Here is a 16,122-nt window from a genome sequence, read left to right on the forward strand (position 1 = left end):
AAAAAAATGTTTTGTGATGACGTCTCAGGTGGCTTCAGCCCAATTTCTGTTTGCTCATGTGGTTTTTTAGCATTCATCTGCACTGGCAGAATACATAAATTGGAAATGAAAAAGTGATCTTGATGAATAAAAAAATATATTCTGAAACAGTGTCCTCATTGTAAATGAAAGTAGTTAGGGTGGTGGCAGGGAATAGAGACTGAAAGGATCTCAGCAGAGCTACTCTGACTATAGGCTGTCTGATATTATGTTTAAAAACAGAGATATAGTAGTACGTTCATTCAAACTAAAAGCTATTAATCCATACTTAGGTGAAAATGGTTAATGCAGGAGAACATTAATGATAATAGGGAAATGAAATCGCCAATTCTTTTAATCTCTCACAAAATGATGCCAGTGCAATACCAATGATGAAAACTGTCATATAACTTCCACTTTTCAGTCAAGTGGAATAAAAATTAGAACCACAAGTGATTCTAAAGGAAAATTCAGTGAAGTGAAGGACCGTTTTCCCTTCTTTATTGTACTTGCTCATTTACTTCACTTTTTCTCAGAGTTAATGCAGGAAATTGGATCTTATATTTATGAAAGATTGTATCCTAAGAGATAAAAACTATCACAAGAGATAAAGTAGTGGGCTTTGTTGGTTTTTGTACAGCACTAAATAAACACCAAAAAGTCAGCATATTGAGGAGTTCCTTAGCAAGGCAAATGGAAATACGGGCTATTGATTTTGAACAGCTGTGTGTTTTTCTCAAGTTGGCAGGTACCAAAGGAGGCAGTTATGCATAAACTAATCATTATCTGTGATTGTGAAATAAATAAGTATGCTAAGTAAATGTTGTTTTCTAATCCTTTTGGCATGGCTGTGTTTGCTGCTCATTATTTTTGTGTATACATGTTTCCTTTTTGAAGTGTGTTTCTTTCAATCTTCAGTTTCCTCTTTCTTCTTTCTGCTTTATTATTTCTAGCTGCTTTTGTGGTCCTTCACCTTCTTCCCTCAGTCAGGGTTGGACACCTTCCTTCTGGAATTTGTTTGCTGGAAAATGAATGGGACCAATAGTGCAGTGAGAGTAAGCCTTTTTTCAGTGATATCTCCAAGGCACGCTGTGTTACACGTTCAAGTGAACAGTCTTTTTCTGGCTTATGGTAGCTGGAATAGACCCATTGAAATTCTCGCCACCTGGAGCTTTCCATTGGTCCCCAAAGGGAGGAGTTCTGGTCAGGCAAGATCAGTGTACTGGGGAGCAAGTTTTCAGCTCTTTTGTAAAGAGGGAAGAAACTCTGGAAGCAATGTGTTGATGAGCTCCTAATGCTTACTGAACTTTACTAACGAAGAAGATCCGCTTTGGCAAAAGGAGGCTTTGCAAATGACTTCTTAGCCAAGTAGATGGGGATGGATATAACCAAGGAAAGTGAGCATGTTGCAGCCTTACACAGTGGAGGAAGAAGCTCCTTACATGGTCAAGGAAAACCTCTGCTTTGTATCTCCGTGCTGAAATAGTTTCATGTCTGCTTTAATTGCCAAGTCTTGAATAAACTGGGAAAATAGCATAAGAACAGGTTGTTGGTAACTTGTCTGGCTTGGTGACAACACAACCCCTGCATTTAACTTGCAAGCAAACAAATGCGTGCTTCAAAGCATAGAAGTCTTCTCCCTCCCTTTGGGGTTGCATGTTGTTCAGTATAAAATACTTTCAGTTGTGCTTATGGTCTGTATAGTCAAGGCATTAAAAAGATAGATGTTGAAAACATCTCATGTTTAGCATGAAGTTTATGTTTCTCTTGCTATGATGGTAATTAACATCTTCCCCTGGGCAGGCTGACAGCTGGAGTACCATTTCTGTTTTGGAATTACTGAACTTAATGATTTATTCTAGATCCACTCTGTGCAGTCTGTTCTTTCTTCTATATCTGAAGGTCTTGAGAAGCATCTACAAATACGGCTTTCTTAGCAGAAGAGAGCTGTTGGATAGAAGAGCCTAGGCCTGTACAGAAACTGCTCAGTCTCCAGTGACATTCACACATTTATTTCTACAGTTAAATAGGAATGATGAGTGGACCATATAGGTGTGATTTCAGACCTCATGGCATTGTCTACAGCAGACTTACAATATCCTAGCCGGGAGGAAAGCAATATGCAGAGGGAACAGTGCTTTCTCCCTAGCAGCACGTCAGATATCCCAGTCCCATTACTGAACACAGAACTACTGAGACTTCTTTTAACAGCAGGCTGTTTCTTATGTTTCAACAAACCAAGCATCACAACATTTTGAAATATGCAGATCTATTTCTGGTGTCCTTTTACCTGTTTATCAGCTAATTTCTCCCTGCCGTAGACACCTGGAAGACGAGAAGTCGTTTTTGTAGCTTGTAATTACCCTCATGCAGGGTCTAGCATGAAGGTACTTGAGCCTCATCTTAGGGGAAGAGGATTTGCCTCTTTCTGGCTGCCAGTGTTGAATATGTGGATGTGGATCAGCCCGCACAGATCTTGAACCACGTGAACATTCATTGCCTGTGTGAACAAAGTCACTTGGGAGGGAAGTTGGACTACTTTGGAGTTGTACATCCAGGTGATACTTGGAGAATAACTCCTCCGGCATGCCGGTACCACCTGAGGGCCAGTACCACAGTACACAAAGTCCTTCAACACACTTCAGACAGCCAGTGAACCAGAGTTCTTGGTGGAAGGGGAGACTGTACTTTTAAAGAGAAGATAGCAGTGGCTGTAGCAAGTATCAGAAATAGTGTGGCCAGCAGGAGTAGGGAGGTGATCGTGCTCCTGTACTCGGCCTTGGTGAGGCCGCACCTCGCATACTGTGTTCAGTTTTGGGCCCCTCACTACAAGAAGGACACTGAGGTGCTGGAGCGTGTCCAGAGAAGGGCAACAAAGCTGGTGAAGGGTCTGGAGCACAAGTCTTCTGAGGAGCGGCTGAGGGAACTGGGGCTGTTTAGTCTGGAGAAGAGGAGGCTGAGGGGAGACCTCATCGTGCTCTACAACTACCTGAAAGGAGGTTGTAGTGCAGTGGGTGTCGGTCTCTTCTCCCAAGTAACTAGCGATAGGACGAGAGGAAACGACCTCAAGTTGCGCCAAGGGAGGTTTAGACTGGACATTAGGAAAAATTTCTTTACTGAAAGAGTGGTCAGGCCTTGGAACAGGCTGCCCAGGGAAGTGGTAGAGTCACCATCCTTGGAAGTATTTAAAAGACGTGTAGATGAGGCGCTTAGGGACATGGTTTAGTGGGCATGGTGGTGTTGGGTTAACGGTTGGACTTGATGATCTTAGAGGTCTTTTCCAACCTTAATGATTCTATGATTCTAAGTAGAGCTATTGCTAAAGTAATCCACAACTATACTCATATAGGAAACAGTATATAACTTGCTATTTTCACAACGGTGCAAAAACTATTGTTGCTATTGTCAGCCTTGAAAGGAGGATAAATATGCTTGTTCCAAAAGGGCGTCTGGATAATTTTAATAAATGAATCCAGGAGAAAACACTGCTTCAGGGTGAAATAGTTTTGTGGATTTTTTATGGTGATTGTCACTATAGCTCTGTTTGTTCTTGTGCCCGAGGCACGAACATTGCAGTACATGAGTCTGTGAAATGTGTAGCCATCAGGAACAGAAATTTGTGACGACTTTGGGCAATTGCTTGTGCCAATTTGAAAAAGAAGGCAAAGAAACAAATCCCAGTGCACAGTGTTGTGTAGTATCCTTACAAGCCTAGAGAAGTAGCAGACGTTTTAATTTGCAAGAGTTTGGGTTTTGGTGGTTTTTTTTACAAATAGCTGGTTGCTAAGCTCTGGGAAATGTCCAATGTGCAGCTATGATATTGCCCAAAAGAGTTGAAGAAAACAAAGTAAACCTTCTAAAGATTCCGACTTGTGATGGTTTCTGAACCGTTACTCTTGATAAGGAGAAATCATAGCTTAATATACTCCAGAAGGGTAGTAGACATGATATTTAAAAAAAAAAAAAAAAAAAAAGAGGAAAAATACTAAATTAAGATTATGCCTCTTCAGGCAATGATGGTTTATTACTTTAAATTTTATTTCCTTTTCTCACCTTAATGTAATGTGGTGTTTTAAGGAGACTTTAAAAACAAACAAAAACCTTGCTGTTAACCAAAATTTAAGGTTTTTTTATTTTGGCCCCGCCTGCCCCCCACCCCCCCGAATTAGGGAAAACTGTAGAGTGCTAAATTAAGATTATGCCTCTTCAGGCAATGATGGTTTATTACTTTAAATTTTATTTCCTTTTCTCACCTTAATGTAATGTGGTGTTTTAAGGAGACTTTAAAAACAAACAAAAACCTTGCTGTTAACCAAAATTTAAGGTTTTTTTATTTTGGCCCCGCCTGCCCCCCACCCCCCCGAATTAGGGAAAACTGTAGAGTGTAATATACTTTTAGGAGAATAAACCTGTGATTAACAAAATCATGACAGAAGTACTTAAATAGAGAAATAGGACTTTATTAGTGTAATCTTTTAAATTTTGAGTATCTCTTGGTTTTACCTGAAGGTAAAGACTCTGTTCTGAAGACTTACACAGACAAAGAAAAATGGCCCTTTAACTCTGATAATTTTATTGGAAAAAACCCAACATAGTGCCTGGAGGATATTTCTAGGGGGTGAAAGGGAACGAGGGAGGGAGAAGACCTGCAAGCCAGTCTTATAAAATTTTTTTTCCTAAAAATGTAAAAGATACTTCTGATTTATAAATACTGAGCAAATCTCAGTGAGTAGCTCAATTTCCACTCATGCTCAGCAGCCAACAGTTATTGAAAGTAGTTATTAAAATGCATTGGTATCTATTAGTCTCTTCTTAGAATATAAATGCTGTTTCAATGGCTAAGGCAGTAGTTTTATTCAACTAGCATAAAAATAATTAATATGTGCTATTAGATGTACGAAGCTACTGCATAAGCTATTTATTTTTAACCCAAAATGATCTTGTTCTTGTAGTCTGATTAGTTGAATGGACTAAACCTAATCTAAACATCAACTTCATAATTTTTGGAGTGTTTTTTTCTTTCTTTCCAGACTCTCATAAGTGCAGTGAGAACATCGTATCTGAAACAATGTTTTTTTCTGCAGCTCCAGGGTATAGCACCAAACAGTGTTGGTTATAATATATGTTAATTCCTTTTAGGCATAAGCCTTTGTTCTTAAAATATGTAGTTGTGGAAGCTGTTCTCCAAAATGTCAGGAGTTTTTTGCACCTTCATCAAACTAGCCCCAATTCTCGGTGCAATGCATTGTGCAGTTTCAGAATACAATAGAACTACTGAGGGCTGTGTGTGCTGGTCCCAGAGAACGTTGCTCACGCTAATGACTGAAATGGGGAATATTTTTATTCCTGTGGAACAGGAAGGACTTTAAGAAGTGGGTGAGAGCTGTTGACTGCGATGAGAGTTGCTAATGAGCTTTTGTATGAGAGGCTTTGAGGAGCTGCTGCAGTAGCAGCAAAGGTGCTATTTAATATCACACAGTAAATGCTCTATGATTTGTTTTGCATCAGGTAATGCTTCTAGCCCAGTATGATGATGCATGTCACATCAAATTTTTAAGTAAGAAATGTATTTCAATTCCTTTTAGTTCCTAGAAAGAGAATTATTGTCTTTTGCAGAAATTTTAGAGTTCAATTTAGCCCTGAAAATTGCTGGCCATTTTAAAAAATTTATTCTATGTGTCATAAACTCAAGAGTTCTGGTAACTGTAAGAAGCACATCAGGAGCTTGAGTGGAGAACACATCAGAAAAGCACATCAGAAACCTGAAGAGCATTCACAAACTTGAGTGTTCCTTGGACTTCCATCGAAGTCCTTTTTGCCCTTGTTCAGTCTTTATCAAAGAGGTACTTCTATACATTTATATTTTGTAATTTTAATTGACGATTTCCAGTATGACATAGTTGCCATTAATCTTAATATAGTCCTAGCTTTGTTTCAAGCAAGCTTAAAGTGAAAAAAAAAAAAACCTTTAATACAAGAATGATTCCTTCAGGACAAAATGCTGCTTTCTGTAGATGTATATCTGTGTCTGGTTGATAGAGTTCTCCTGAAAAAAACCTCCAAAGAGAAATACCTGTAAGCCTTACCTGACAACCTTTTTTCTTAGTTATATGAAAAAGTTCAGTTTTAACATTAGCGTGTTTTAAGGATGCCCCAAACATCAGTTGCAGTACATTGGCATGAATAAATACATTGAGGATCTAGATAACTAACTAGCTGGCTCATCAGTCTTTGTGAGCCGGTGTAGGAGAGACAGTGTTTGGCCCTTATGTGTAGAATATGGTTTGAAAGCTCTGGAAACACCTGAAAGGTGGAATGTGTGATGTTGTCAGAGGCTGAACTTTCCTTACGTGCCTTACAGTGAAATTTGCTCTTCTTTTTTTTTTTTCCTGAGAGAGAGAGATTAAACTAAACTTCAAAGGTTTATGTGGGGGCATTGATATTCAATGAATGTAGGATTAAGGTATTGTATAGTAAGTAACAATGACAAGCAGATGAAATTGGGGCAGCTGTTATCTCGGGGACAGTGGGTCTACCCCCACCTTCACCAAAATCTTTTGAGTCTTATTTCTCTGCACTGAGCACAGGAGATTGACATGGCAGTACCACGAAACACGGGAACGGGAAGTGTATCCCACCTGCCCAAGGAAGATCCCACAGCTAAAAAGCAGTAGTGCCATCGCTGGTGGCATAATATGGTGAAGCAACACGGCTCCCAGCAGACTGAGCCTCTGTGACAAGCTCCAGCTCCAACTGGGAAAAATGCTCTTAAGGTGTATTTCTTTTTGAAGAGGATGTGACTCGGGCTGGGAGAAGAGAGGCCAAATCCTCCCAGTGGTTGTGCTTTGCAGTCTTGATGGTGCCCTGTCTGCTTTGATCACAAGCCCATGGATTGGGAGTTGCTTGCCTAAGCATTTTGTTCCAGGCTGGGAAGAGGACAGTGTGGGAGTCGGCACCTGGGTGGAGTCTTTGGAAGAACTTCACCGTTAAAGACTGTGTCTGCATTGGTGGTGCTACCCAAATGACCACGCTGCAGTGCTTGCAGCTCCTTAGCAAGCTTCAGGAGGCCAACAGAAACAGACACATGGATAGTCCTAATTAGAAGGAGAGAGCGTACTTTCACAAGCAAAATAAAGTGTGCAGCATCAATTGGAGCAATTGGTGCAGTCACTTATAAATGTCCAAGTGTAGGTAATGAAGCATTTCCTAAGGTCTACATCAGTGCAGAGGATACTATTACAGCTGTGATTGGTAGGACATTTTATGCTTAATTCAGGATGGCATACAAGTAATCATAGCAATAGAAGTAGGAAGCTACCACGGCTCCTGGATGAACCATTATTTAGAGGCCCTCTCTGTGTATAAGGGCTGTGGTGTTTTATTCTACCTGTTACTGTGCTGGAACATGCAGGATACCAGGAGCTTGGATCCCATAATGCCAGAATTTAACAGAAGTGAAAAAAGCTATTAGGCAGCTTGAACTATGTGTTGTAAAGAAAAGTGATAAGGAAGCTGATTCAGATGAGGTGTTGTATGTCTAGAAGTTTACTGTCCCAGAGACGTACTGTGCATTTTGAGCTGCAGCCATCTTTTCCGTCAGAGATGCATTGAGCCCTGGCTGTTAAGACATAGGACATGTCTAGAGTGTAAATGTGATCTCCTCAAAGCTAGAGGAACAGCAGCGACTGTCAAAAATGAAGACAAATCTCTAGCTGCTCTTGTGGCAAATGAAGTTCCCAGAGCTGCTTTGCTTAGTGAAGAAGAGAATGTTCGTGCACTTGCACTGCTAAGAAGGTGTACAGGGGCCGGATAAGTAAGGAGTTTCCTTTTCAGAGACTGAGAAATCATTCTTGTGGTTTGTCTGCCCTTCGTAGTACCCTTTTGAATTTTAAAAGAGCAAATGTTTTGCTTAAACAAAATCCTATGTTACCACACAAAACTTGTACTCAAAGCATAAGAAGAAATAAGTCATAGCTGAATTCGGTTTGTCTCCAAAATGAATAATGGGTGAACATGACTGACTGCAATGCTTTTCTGTGTGTGTGTGTGTGTGTACACACATGCATTACATAGACACATACGCATATTTTATATATATATATAAACGCTTACATTCCCTGAAACTAAAATTTCAGTTTTCACATGGTTAATAAGAAGGCAATTTTATGTTGAAAAAAGTGTTCCGTTATAACTTATTACCTACAAACCCAAGGATTTTTATTTTATAGCACTGGATATACCACAGATCTGAGTGGTCTTCTGCAAGAGATTTGTATTGTAGACACAATGTTTTTGCAATTAAAAAAAATAGGGGGGTTACTTTCTGTGTTTTATTTTGGAAGAGAATGTTAGTAGGAAAGTGAGATTTTGGTTAAAAATCCTAATGTATATATATTTTTCCCTTTTGAGTTAATGCACTGTTTAGAGCACACTTTTTTTTGATTGCTTGTTTTTGCAATCCTTTGTTTAAAGAGTGGGGGGGCTTAGATCATAAATTTTCTCTTTATCAAACCCTTTTGCAAAGTTTTCTGCCAGAGAATAAAAGAGCTAGTAAAATAATTTGGTCAGTGCAAGCTTAGTGTATTGCCAGTTGGTGCTGTGCCTAGAGCTGAGTCAGGCTCTGCTAGAACTGATATATAAGCAAGTAGCTGAAAGGTTGTGCTTTACTGGTATGTGTAGCAGACTTTTACAAAATGTTATTTTTATTAATAACACCACTTATACAAACTGGTAGAAACATTATAGATATTTATAACTATTGTGTTGGTTTTTTTCTTCCAAACTGGCTGAAAAGGTGACCTTAATAGAAAACTCCATCAGTATGTGTCTTTCAAATGAAAGAAAACACGTATAAAAGTTTGTAATGCATGGCCTAATGGACCTCTCAGTTAATCCATTTACAAAAAAACCACAAAGGTTATCTACAGTTGAGTTTATGTGAACTCTTTTGCATATTGCTTATGTTTTTTTCTAAGCTTTGTAGTAGAGAATAAGATTATCATGTTTTTGTTGCCTGCATATGTAATTAGTTGAATTTGGTATGATGTTCGATAAATAGAAATATTATTCAAGGGGTATGTGCTAGAAGATGTAAAAGCAGTTTTGTTTAATATTTCCAATATTTTTCTCAAGTTGTAGGCACTGCTTAATGATAATTTTTCATCTCTAAACAGAAATATACTTTTAATGTAACTATCTAGTGCTAAAGGCTATTTTGGATTAAGCTTTTTACTATCATTTGCAACAGATGAAATTGTGTATGTATAACAATTGGAGAAAAAGTGAATTTAAACCATACTTCAGTAGATAGATGCAAATGATAATTGTTACTGTAATTATAAGGGAAGAAGAAATTGAGGATTTTTGTTTTTTTAATTCCTTACCTGATCATCTCTGAGTGGTTATGGTATGAGGAAAACTTTATCCATCAAAGACTGTAGGTATGGCTCAGTATTTAGAAGGGCTCTAAATAATGAAAATTGAAAAAGTTCCTCAAGATGGATATATTGGGCTGACCAAAACCTATCTTTTAACTATCTGTTTTTTCCTGAATGCATTGTATGTGTTAATAGAGCGGGTTTTTTTGGTGTTTGATAGTTTGTTAGCAGCAGGTAACGTGAAGAGTTGATGTTGACTTAGATTTAAGGAACCAACAATGATACTAAAAATTCAAATGCCAACTAACAAAAAGCATTGCCCTAGGATTTCTTTGAGGAAGTCCAGAAAACGTTGATAGAAACAGGAAATACTTCATTAAAAACTTTGACTCTTTTCAAATTATTTCTAAATAATACGAAGATTTCCAAATTATCATGGCTGATCTGCCAAATCTAGCTCCCTATAGAAATAGATTTCTCTGTCCCCACAATAACTTTTTCTGGTATTTTATATTTTACATTCAAACCTGTAATTTTTTTTTTTTCTCCAGTTCCCCCCTAGTGCTGAGAAACTTGGGATAACATTTTAACACTGGAGGTTTTTGAATTATTTAATTAGAAATTAATCTAATGTCTGAAGTCTAATGATCAGACAATAAAAATACAGGAGTAAAGGGAAGAAGAGCCAACAATTTAGTGAATCTACTTAATTAGTATTTTGCTTTAAAGATAGATATCAACACAAATATTGTCCCTAATAAGGATGATTGGGCTGCGCATATAATCCACGTTGAAAAAAAGCGGCAAACTATGTTAAGACTACTATAAAAGCTTTTGTATTTCATTGTAAAAATGAATGCTGCCAATAAAGTACCACCAGTGTTGTAAAGCACGTATGTATCCCAATCCGCAGTCCTAGCCTAGACTCTGGACCCACACATACTCAGCCAGACAGTCTTTCTGGAACAGTGGTGGAAACAATAAGTCCATCAGCATGAAACTGGTGGCATACCATTTTCCATATAGTAGCAACTCCCATAAACTTCTACTTAGAATAAAAAAAAAAAAAAAAAAAAAACCCAGCCATAAAACAGCTCAGAAAAGCTTTGAAACTGAGGAGACAAATCTCAAGAAATATAACTGCAGCAAAGGATTTGAATTTAGCATGAAGTGTACCATATGTCTTTCAGGAACAAGAATAGCAAGACATTTAATAGCTTTTTAATGCATCTTACTGTGTCAAATTTGAGGCACGTATGGTACACCCCTAACTGAATTTCCATTCTCTTACAGTTTTCTGTTGCAAAAAAAGTCTTAAAAATGGAGTCTTTCTGTTCAAATGTTGTTATTATTTTTTAATTCTCTCAAATGCAAGTAGTTCATTTTAAAGATGATGTTAATTTTTTTTCCCTCAGGAAAAATTTTAGTAAATTGCTGCTCAAAAAGGAGTAGTACAATAAGAGATTTAGGTCCAATGGATTCCTTTTCAGAACCAACCATGTACTTTCTGTAGTCAATTATTCACACCTTGGGTTTATATTTTATTTCCTTTAATATCCACCACATCTTTTGCGAAAGAATGATCTTGGAATAATTTTTGAATATTTAATAAAATACAGTCTGTGACCCAAAACACTTCAGAAGGGAACATTTTAAGGTCAGGGATACATGCAAATTGTATTTTATATTTGTACAAATCTATATAAAAATTTATTTTGCCCAACATGAACATGCCATCATTTTGTCAGTGTTGTGGGCACCAAGTGTTACAACAGTACTCCCCTTTCACAGATAAGTATTGAAAAAATGTAACAGATTTTTCCTGCAGTCTCCTAGAAAATCCACTTCATAATCAGAAATAAATTTTTAATTAGTCTGGTTCATAAGTCAAGGGAAGTGCTAGCAGCTTTTCAGCCCCTGCATTCTGGATTAATGGTTTTGAATAATATGACTGAAAGAAGGTAACAGAAGGTGAATGATATTCTGATGATCTTAGAGTGTGTGTTTTGCAGGTGTTTTTTTTTTTTTTTATTACACTGATACAGTTATATTAGCAATACATAGGGTCATGTAGTCTTCAATAAACATGAGATATTTGGGGGGAAGAGCCTATAAATATTCTTAATTTCATTCTTTCTTCTGCATCTGCTTTCTTTCATTGGCTATGCAAACTAACGTCAGGGAAGATTTAATGCTGTTTATGAACAACACAAAGTAGCTGAAGTTAGTTTGAAGTCATCTTTTTAAAATATTTTTTTTTCTATTTGTTTTCCAGTGAAGCTGTTGGAGAAATGAATCAATTGTAACTGCAGACTGTTAAAACAAGGAAAGACTTAATATCCTTGTACCTGTTTGTGTTGATAAGTTTTATTGCTGAGTGGAATTTCTGATTATTATTTGTTCTGAAATGAGATTCAATATTTGTGTAGCATTTTTAGGAAATAAATGTCAGCATTAATTGACAGTAACCATATCAAATCCTTTTATGAATAAGAATTTAACCTTAGATACTTATGTTTCAAAAAAAGGAAATCTATCATGGTACAGCTAGAGCATAAAATATGATTAGCAGATATTGGTGATGGTTTTTTTCAATAATCTGTTTGGGCAAGTACTTTTAGGCTTACTCTGCCTCTGTACAATATCAGTTAGGACATCTGTGAAAGATACATTTTGTAAGTAACTGCATTTTAAAATATGCTGCAGGGAAACGTGCATCAACAGGCACCAGAACTTTTAGAATATGTTTTTCTTGATCTGTTTCTACCTGTGCACTCCTCTCTGCTCAGCTTTTTAGCTCCTCTCATACTGGTCTGTCTTGTATTTTCCAAATGAAGCACAGTAATATTTTAGGTTGGTTATTAGGTGCACCATCTTCCAACATACGGAGTCAGAGCTCTACTGTGCTGTTATCTCCATTCATTGCGTTTTCATAGCTGTCGGTGACTAAAATGATTACCTGAAAATACATAGTTAACTCGTCTTCCACTTCATTGCAGCTGATTGAAGGGAGCAAACAGTCAGAAAGGTGATGGATAGTAAATCTGTGTAGACTACTGTTCTTTGCATTTCAGCTGTGCTTGGGGCATTGGTGTGGCACCCAAGCAGTCCCCCAGCAGCCAAGCCTTGCAGGGTGGAGCGCCTCGACCCATCTCCCTCTGCTGCAGGAAGCCAGGTGGTTCTCCCTGAGTTATCCGTTCAATGGCATGATGCAGTTTATCCCTTGTCCAAGGCAGATGTCAGTTTTTTACGTGGCTGATCATGCTGCAGTGGTCATCTTTTTGTTGGTTGCATTTTGTGGAGAAACAGTTTGATGAGACTTGCTACTAGGAATGAGCTGGCCCCACACAGTGGCTGGAAAGACCAACCTTGCCAAGGCCTGTGTTAGAAGAAAAGATGAATGCAACCATCCTTGAACAATGAAAAGCTCTTACAGAATGCTGATTTAATTGGTTTGTTGTTGTAATTTGCCTTATCATATCATAGAGTATGTGTACTTGGGAGTGAGTTTTTTTGTTGGTTTTTGTTTGAGTTTTTTACACAGAGAATCCCATATTGTGTCTCCAGTATTGTATCTACAGTAGTAGAACCAGCTCTGTATCTTTGAGTCTTTCTTCTCTCTATTGTTAATATTGATTGTAGTATTTCTCTAGTATTTTTTTTTCCTGCATTTCTGTCTTATCTTCCATGAGATTCTCGGCTGGCTTAAAGATCATATTTTAACTCATACTCCCGAGTCTTGATACAGTGTAGCTTATCCATGAGTTACTTGCAAGTAACTTTAGACTTCTGTGATTTTAATGGAGGAAAGATTAATTAAATCTTGTAGGTAAGTTTTAAATTAACTGCTGTTAATTCAAACTTCATTCTAGCTTAGCTATTGTAAATTTATGCAAAGTACTTTAAAAGCTACTTAGTACTTGTTCAATGCAGAAACTTACTTTTTCAACATGGTCACTTGTTTCTGTGTGAAAAATATAGCAAACTTGACCTGTATAACTATTCTTTATAATAAAGCCATCTTACATAGAAGCAAAATATTAGCTTGTAGTCCCTTTATAAGGGGTTATTTTGTGTTTGTGTCCATGCCTAATTTTTTCTGTTTCTTTTTTTTTCTCTTCTTTTATTTTAAAAGGTATTTCTCAAGAGTGACCGGGTTGCAAGAATGGTCCACAGCGGAGGATGTTCTGCAAATGACTTTAGAGATGTTTTTAAGAAAAACATAGAAAAGAGGGTCCGAAGTTTGCCGGAAATTGATGGATTAAGCAAAGAGACAGTGTTAAGTTCTTGGCTAGCCAAATACGATGCCATATACAGGGGAGAAGAGGACTTTTGCAAACAGCCGAATAGAATGGCCTTAAGTGCTGTATCGGAGCTGATTCTGAGCAAGGAACAGCTTTATGAAATGTTTCAGCAGATTCTAGGGATCAAAAAATTGGAACACCAGTTGATTTATAATGCCTGCCAAGTAAGTATTGGTGTCACTCGGTTCTGTTGTGTTCAAAATATCTCCCCCCCACCAACAGGTCAAGTGCATCCTCCCTGTGTGCAGAGGCCTTCACTTTTAATTACATCTCCACAGTCCAAGGAGATGAGACCTCTCAGGACGGAATCTTTTCATCATTTGGTCACTGGAGAGCACTTGGAAAAAGGGTATGCCAGAGTATATGGTACTTATGCTACAGGGATCTCCTGACACCTTTTACAGTGTCACAGCTCCAGTGATTTGGGTGATTCTGCAGAATGTTCTATGGTCTACATACCTGCATACCCTCATATAAATTACATATGTATGTTTTTACATACATTTGTGTGTATGTGTATACATCTTTAAAAGAAATTTGCTGCCAGAAATAGGTAGGTGACAGGTGGTTGAATTCAGGATGTTCTTGGCCATCCAGTGTCTAGAAGTTCGGTATGTTAGATCTCAATGTACTTCATTTCAAACACCATCTGCGAAGCTAATTTGCACATTTTCACTTTGATGTTCTGTTGGGTAAGAGTGATGTTCCCCATAAATTATTGAGGCCAAGACAAATGGTCTATTCAGCAATCATATTTGGATTTATATGTATAATCTATTGCTAATCAGTAGTGTAAATGGTAGGTAAAAATATTTTATCTGGCCAGTCTTCATAGTGATGCAACTGTAAATTAGGAATTACTTAGGGAGGAAAAACCTGAAAAAGCAAGGTATTTTTTAAAGTCTCGCAACCAACCAGCATGGGTGTGGCATTTAAACTGAGCTCACATAGCTTTCTACACTGTCTATAAAATAGTACAACAGGCTACAGCTAAGCTGGTTTTTCATATATTATGCTGAGGGATGGCTTGTAGTTATTGGCCAGCTTAATATGGGAACAAATGAGGAATCTTGGACATTGTTGCCTTCTTCATTTATGGAGTAGTATGGCATGAAATCATGTAACTGTTCTATGATTGAAACATCTGTGGTGTTTAATCCTTCTCGGGGTCATAGATCCAACTTTCGTAATGAGAAAGTGTAATATTTTATTCTGCATCAAATTATGAAGGCTTTTGTTTTCACTGTGAGCTGTTTACTGGCAGGGTGGAAGGAGACTTCTGATGAGCGGTGTTTTGAATGGAAAGAGAAAAAATATTCTTTTTTTCCTGTTTGCCCCATCTTTTTCCTTTTGCCTCTTAATTCACATACATGTATATCGTGAAGCTACCCTCTGGAATATGCAGGTTGGTAACAAGATGAAGAAGCGTTGAAATCTTGGGAGATAATCCTGCTTATTTGCTTTTTTTTTGTATAACAGAACATAGAGGCATAGGAGAATTCAGTTTGGAAAAGGCCTCAGGAGGTCATTCAGTCCAACCTCCTGCTCAAAGCATGGTCAGCTGTGAGGACAGACCAGGTTACTGAGCGCTTTATCCAGTCAGGTCTTGAAACTTCCAAGAATGGAGACAGACTGCACAAATTCTCTGGGCAACCTGTTCCAATATCTGAAAACATGAAAAAATATTTTTTTCCCCAAAAGTAGATAAGTCGTTACTTATAGTAGAAATTCTGTATGGATTCCTCCCTCCTCTGGTGTCTGATGATTGTGAAATCTGACTTTATATGTCACTGTGAACGGTCAAAATCTGCTATTAGTCTGCATTGTGCTAGAGGAAAACAAACAACCGTGATTGTAGAGCTTTGAACAATTAAACAAAAAAAAAATTGTTTCTTTAGTCTGGAAGTGGTTCTGATGAAACAGTCCACAAGGTTCTTGTGTTTGTGTACTTGAAAGGTTCTTTGTTTTGGTTCTTAATTGTAGGAATGTTGATGGAACAAAGCTGGTTGGCAAATATCAACAAATTTCTGTCTCTTCTTGGTCCATAACCTACAGAGAGACTGAAACACCACAGTGAATCATTTTTGTCTTCTTGGTAGAATTTTGAGCATGGGGTGATACTCTTTTCTATTTTTTTTTTAATTGCAAATTAAAGAGGACATAATCTTGTGGTAGGTAGGAAGGGAGAAAGACTGGTTGATCATCCTGATGTGTGCAAAGATGACTCAATGGGATTAAGAGAAGACTCTTCTCTTGCTCTTCCTGATTTTGAGCACTGAGGGTTGTAAAATTTCCTCTGCATGTCTCCAAAGTACACATTGTTTACCCTGGATTCATATAAATATTGGAGGATGGGAAGAAAGAGAGACTTGCTTCTTTGGGAGCATATATAGGAGTACCTACATATTTCAAGTTGGGAAGAA

At 37.7% G+C, this 16,122-nt stretch overlaps 2 protein-coding genes across 2 annotated transcripts in view; both read left to right on the plus strand.

Annotated features, from left to right (window-relative positions):
* The first annotated feature begins 2,604 nt into the window (after positions 1-2,604).
* LOC104080086 (E3 ubiquitin-protein ligase RNF128-like) lies at positions 2,605-7,831 on the plus strand. Its single transcript, XM_009582353.1, is given in 5 exon segments — positions 2,605-2,635; positions 5,049-5,109; positions 6,944-7,034; positions 7,461-7,542; positions 7,545-7,831. Coding segments are annotated over 5 exon segments (552 nt in total).
* A 1,659-nt stretch (positions 7,832-9,490) lies between these two features.
* The window catches only part of LOC104080088 (calcium-dependent secretion activator 2-like), a 126,507-nt gene continuing 119,875 nt past the window's right edge, over positions 9,491-16,122 (plus strand). Inside the window, exons 1-3 of the mRNA XM_009582354.1 lie at positions 9,491-9,629; positions 12,470-12,633; positions 13,531-13,863. Of these exons, the coding sequence (XP_009580649.1) occupies positions 9,491-9,629; positions 12,470-12,633; positions 13,531-13,863 (636 nt within the window). The remainder of the gene's footprint in view (positions 9,630-12,469; positions 12,634-13,530; positions 13,864-16,122) is intronic.

Source organism: Fulmarus glacialis, unplaced genomic scaffold, assembly GCF_000690835.1.
Source record: "Fulmarus glacialis isolate BGI_N327 unplaced genomic scaffold, ASM69083v1 scaffold4797, whole genome shotgun sequence".
Lineage (NCBI taxonomy): Eukaryota > Metazoa > Chordata > Aves > Procellariiformes > Procellariidae > Fulmarus > Fulmarus glacialis.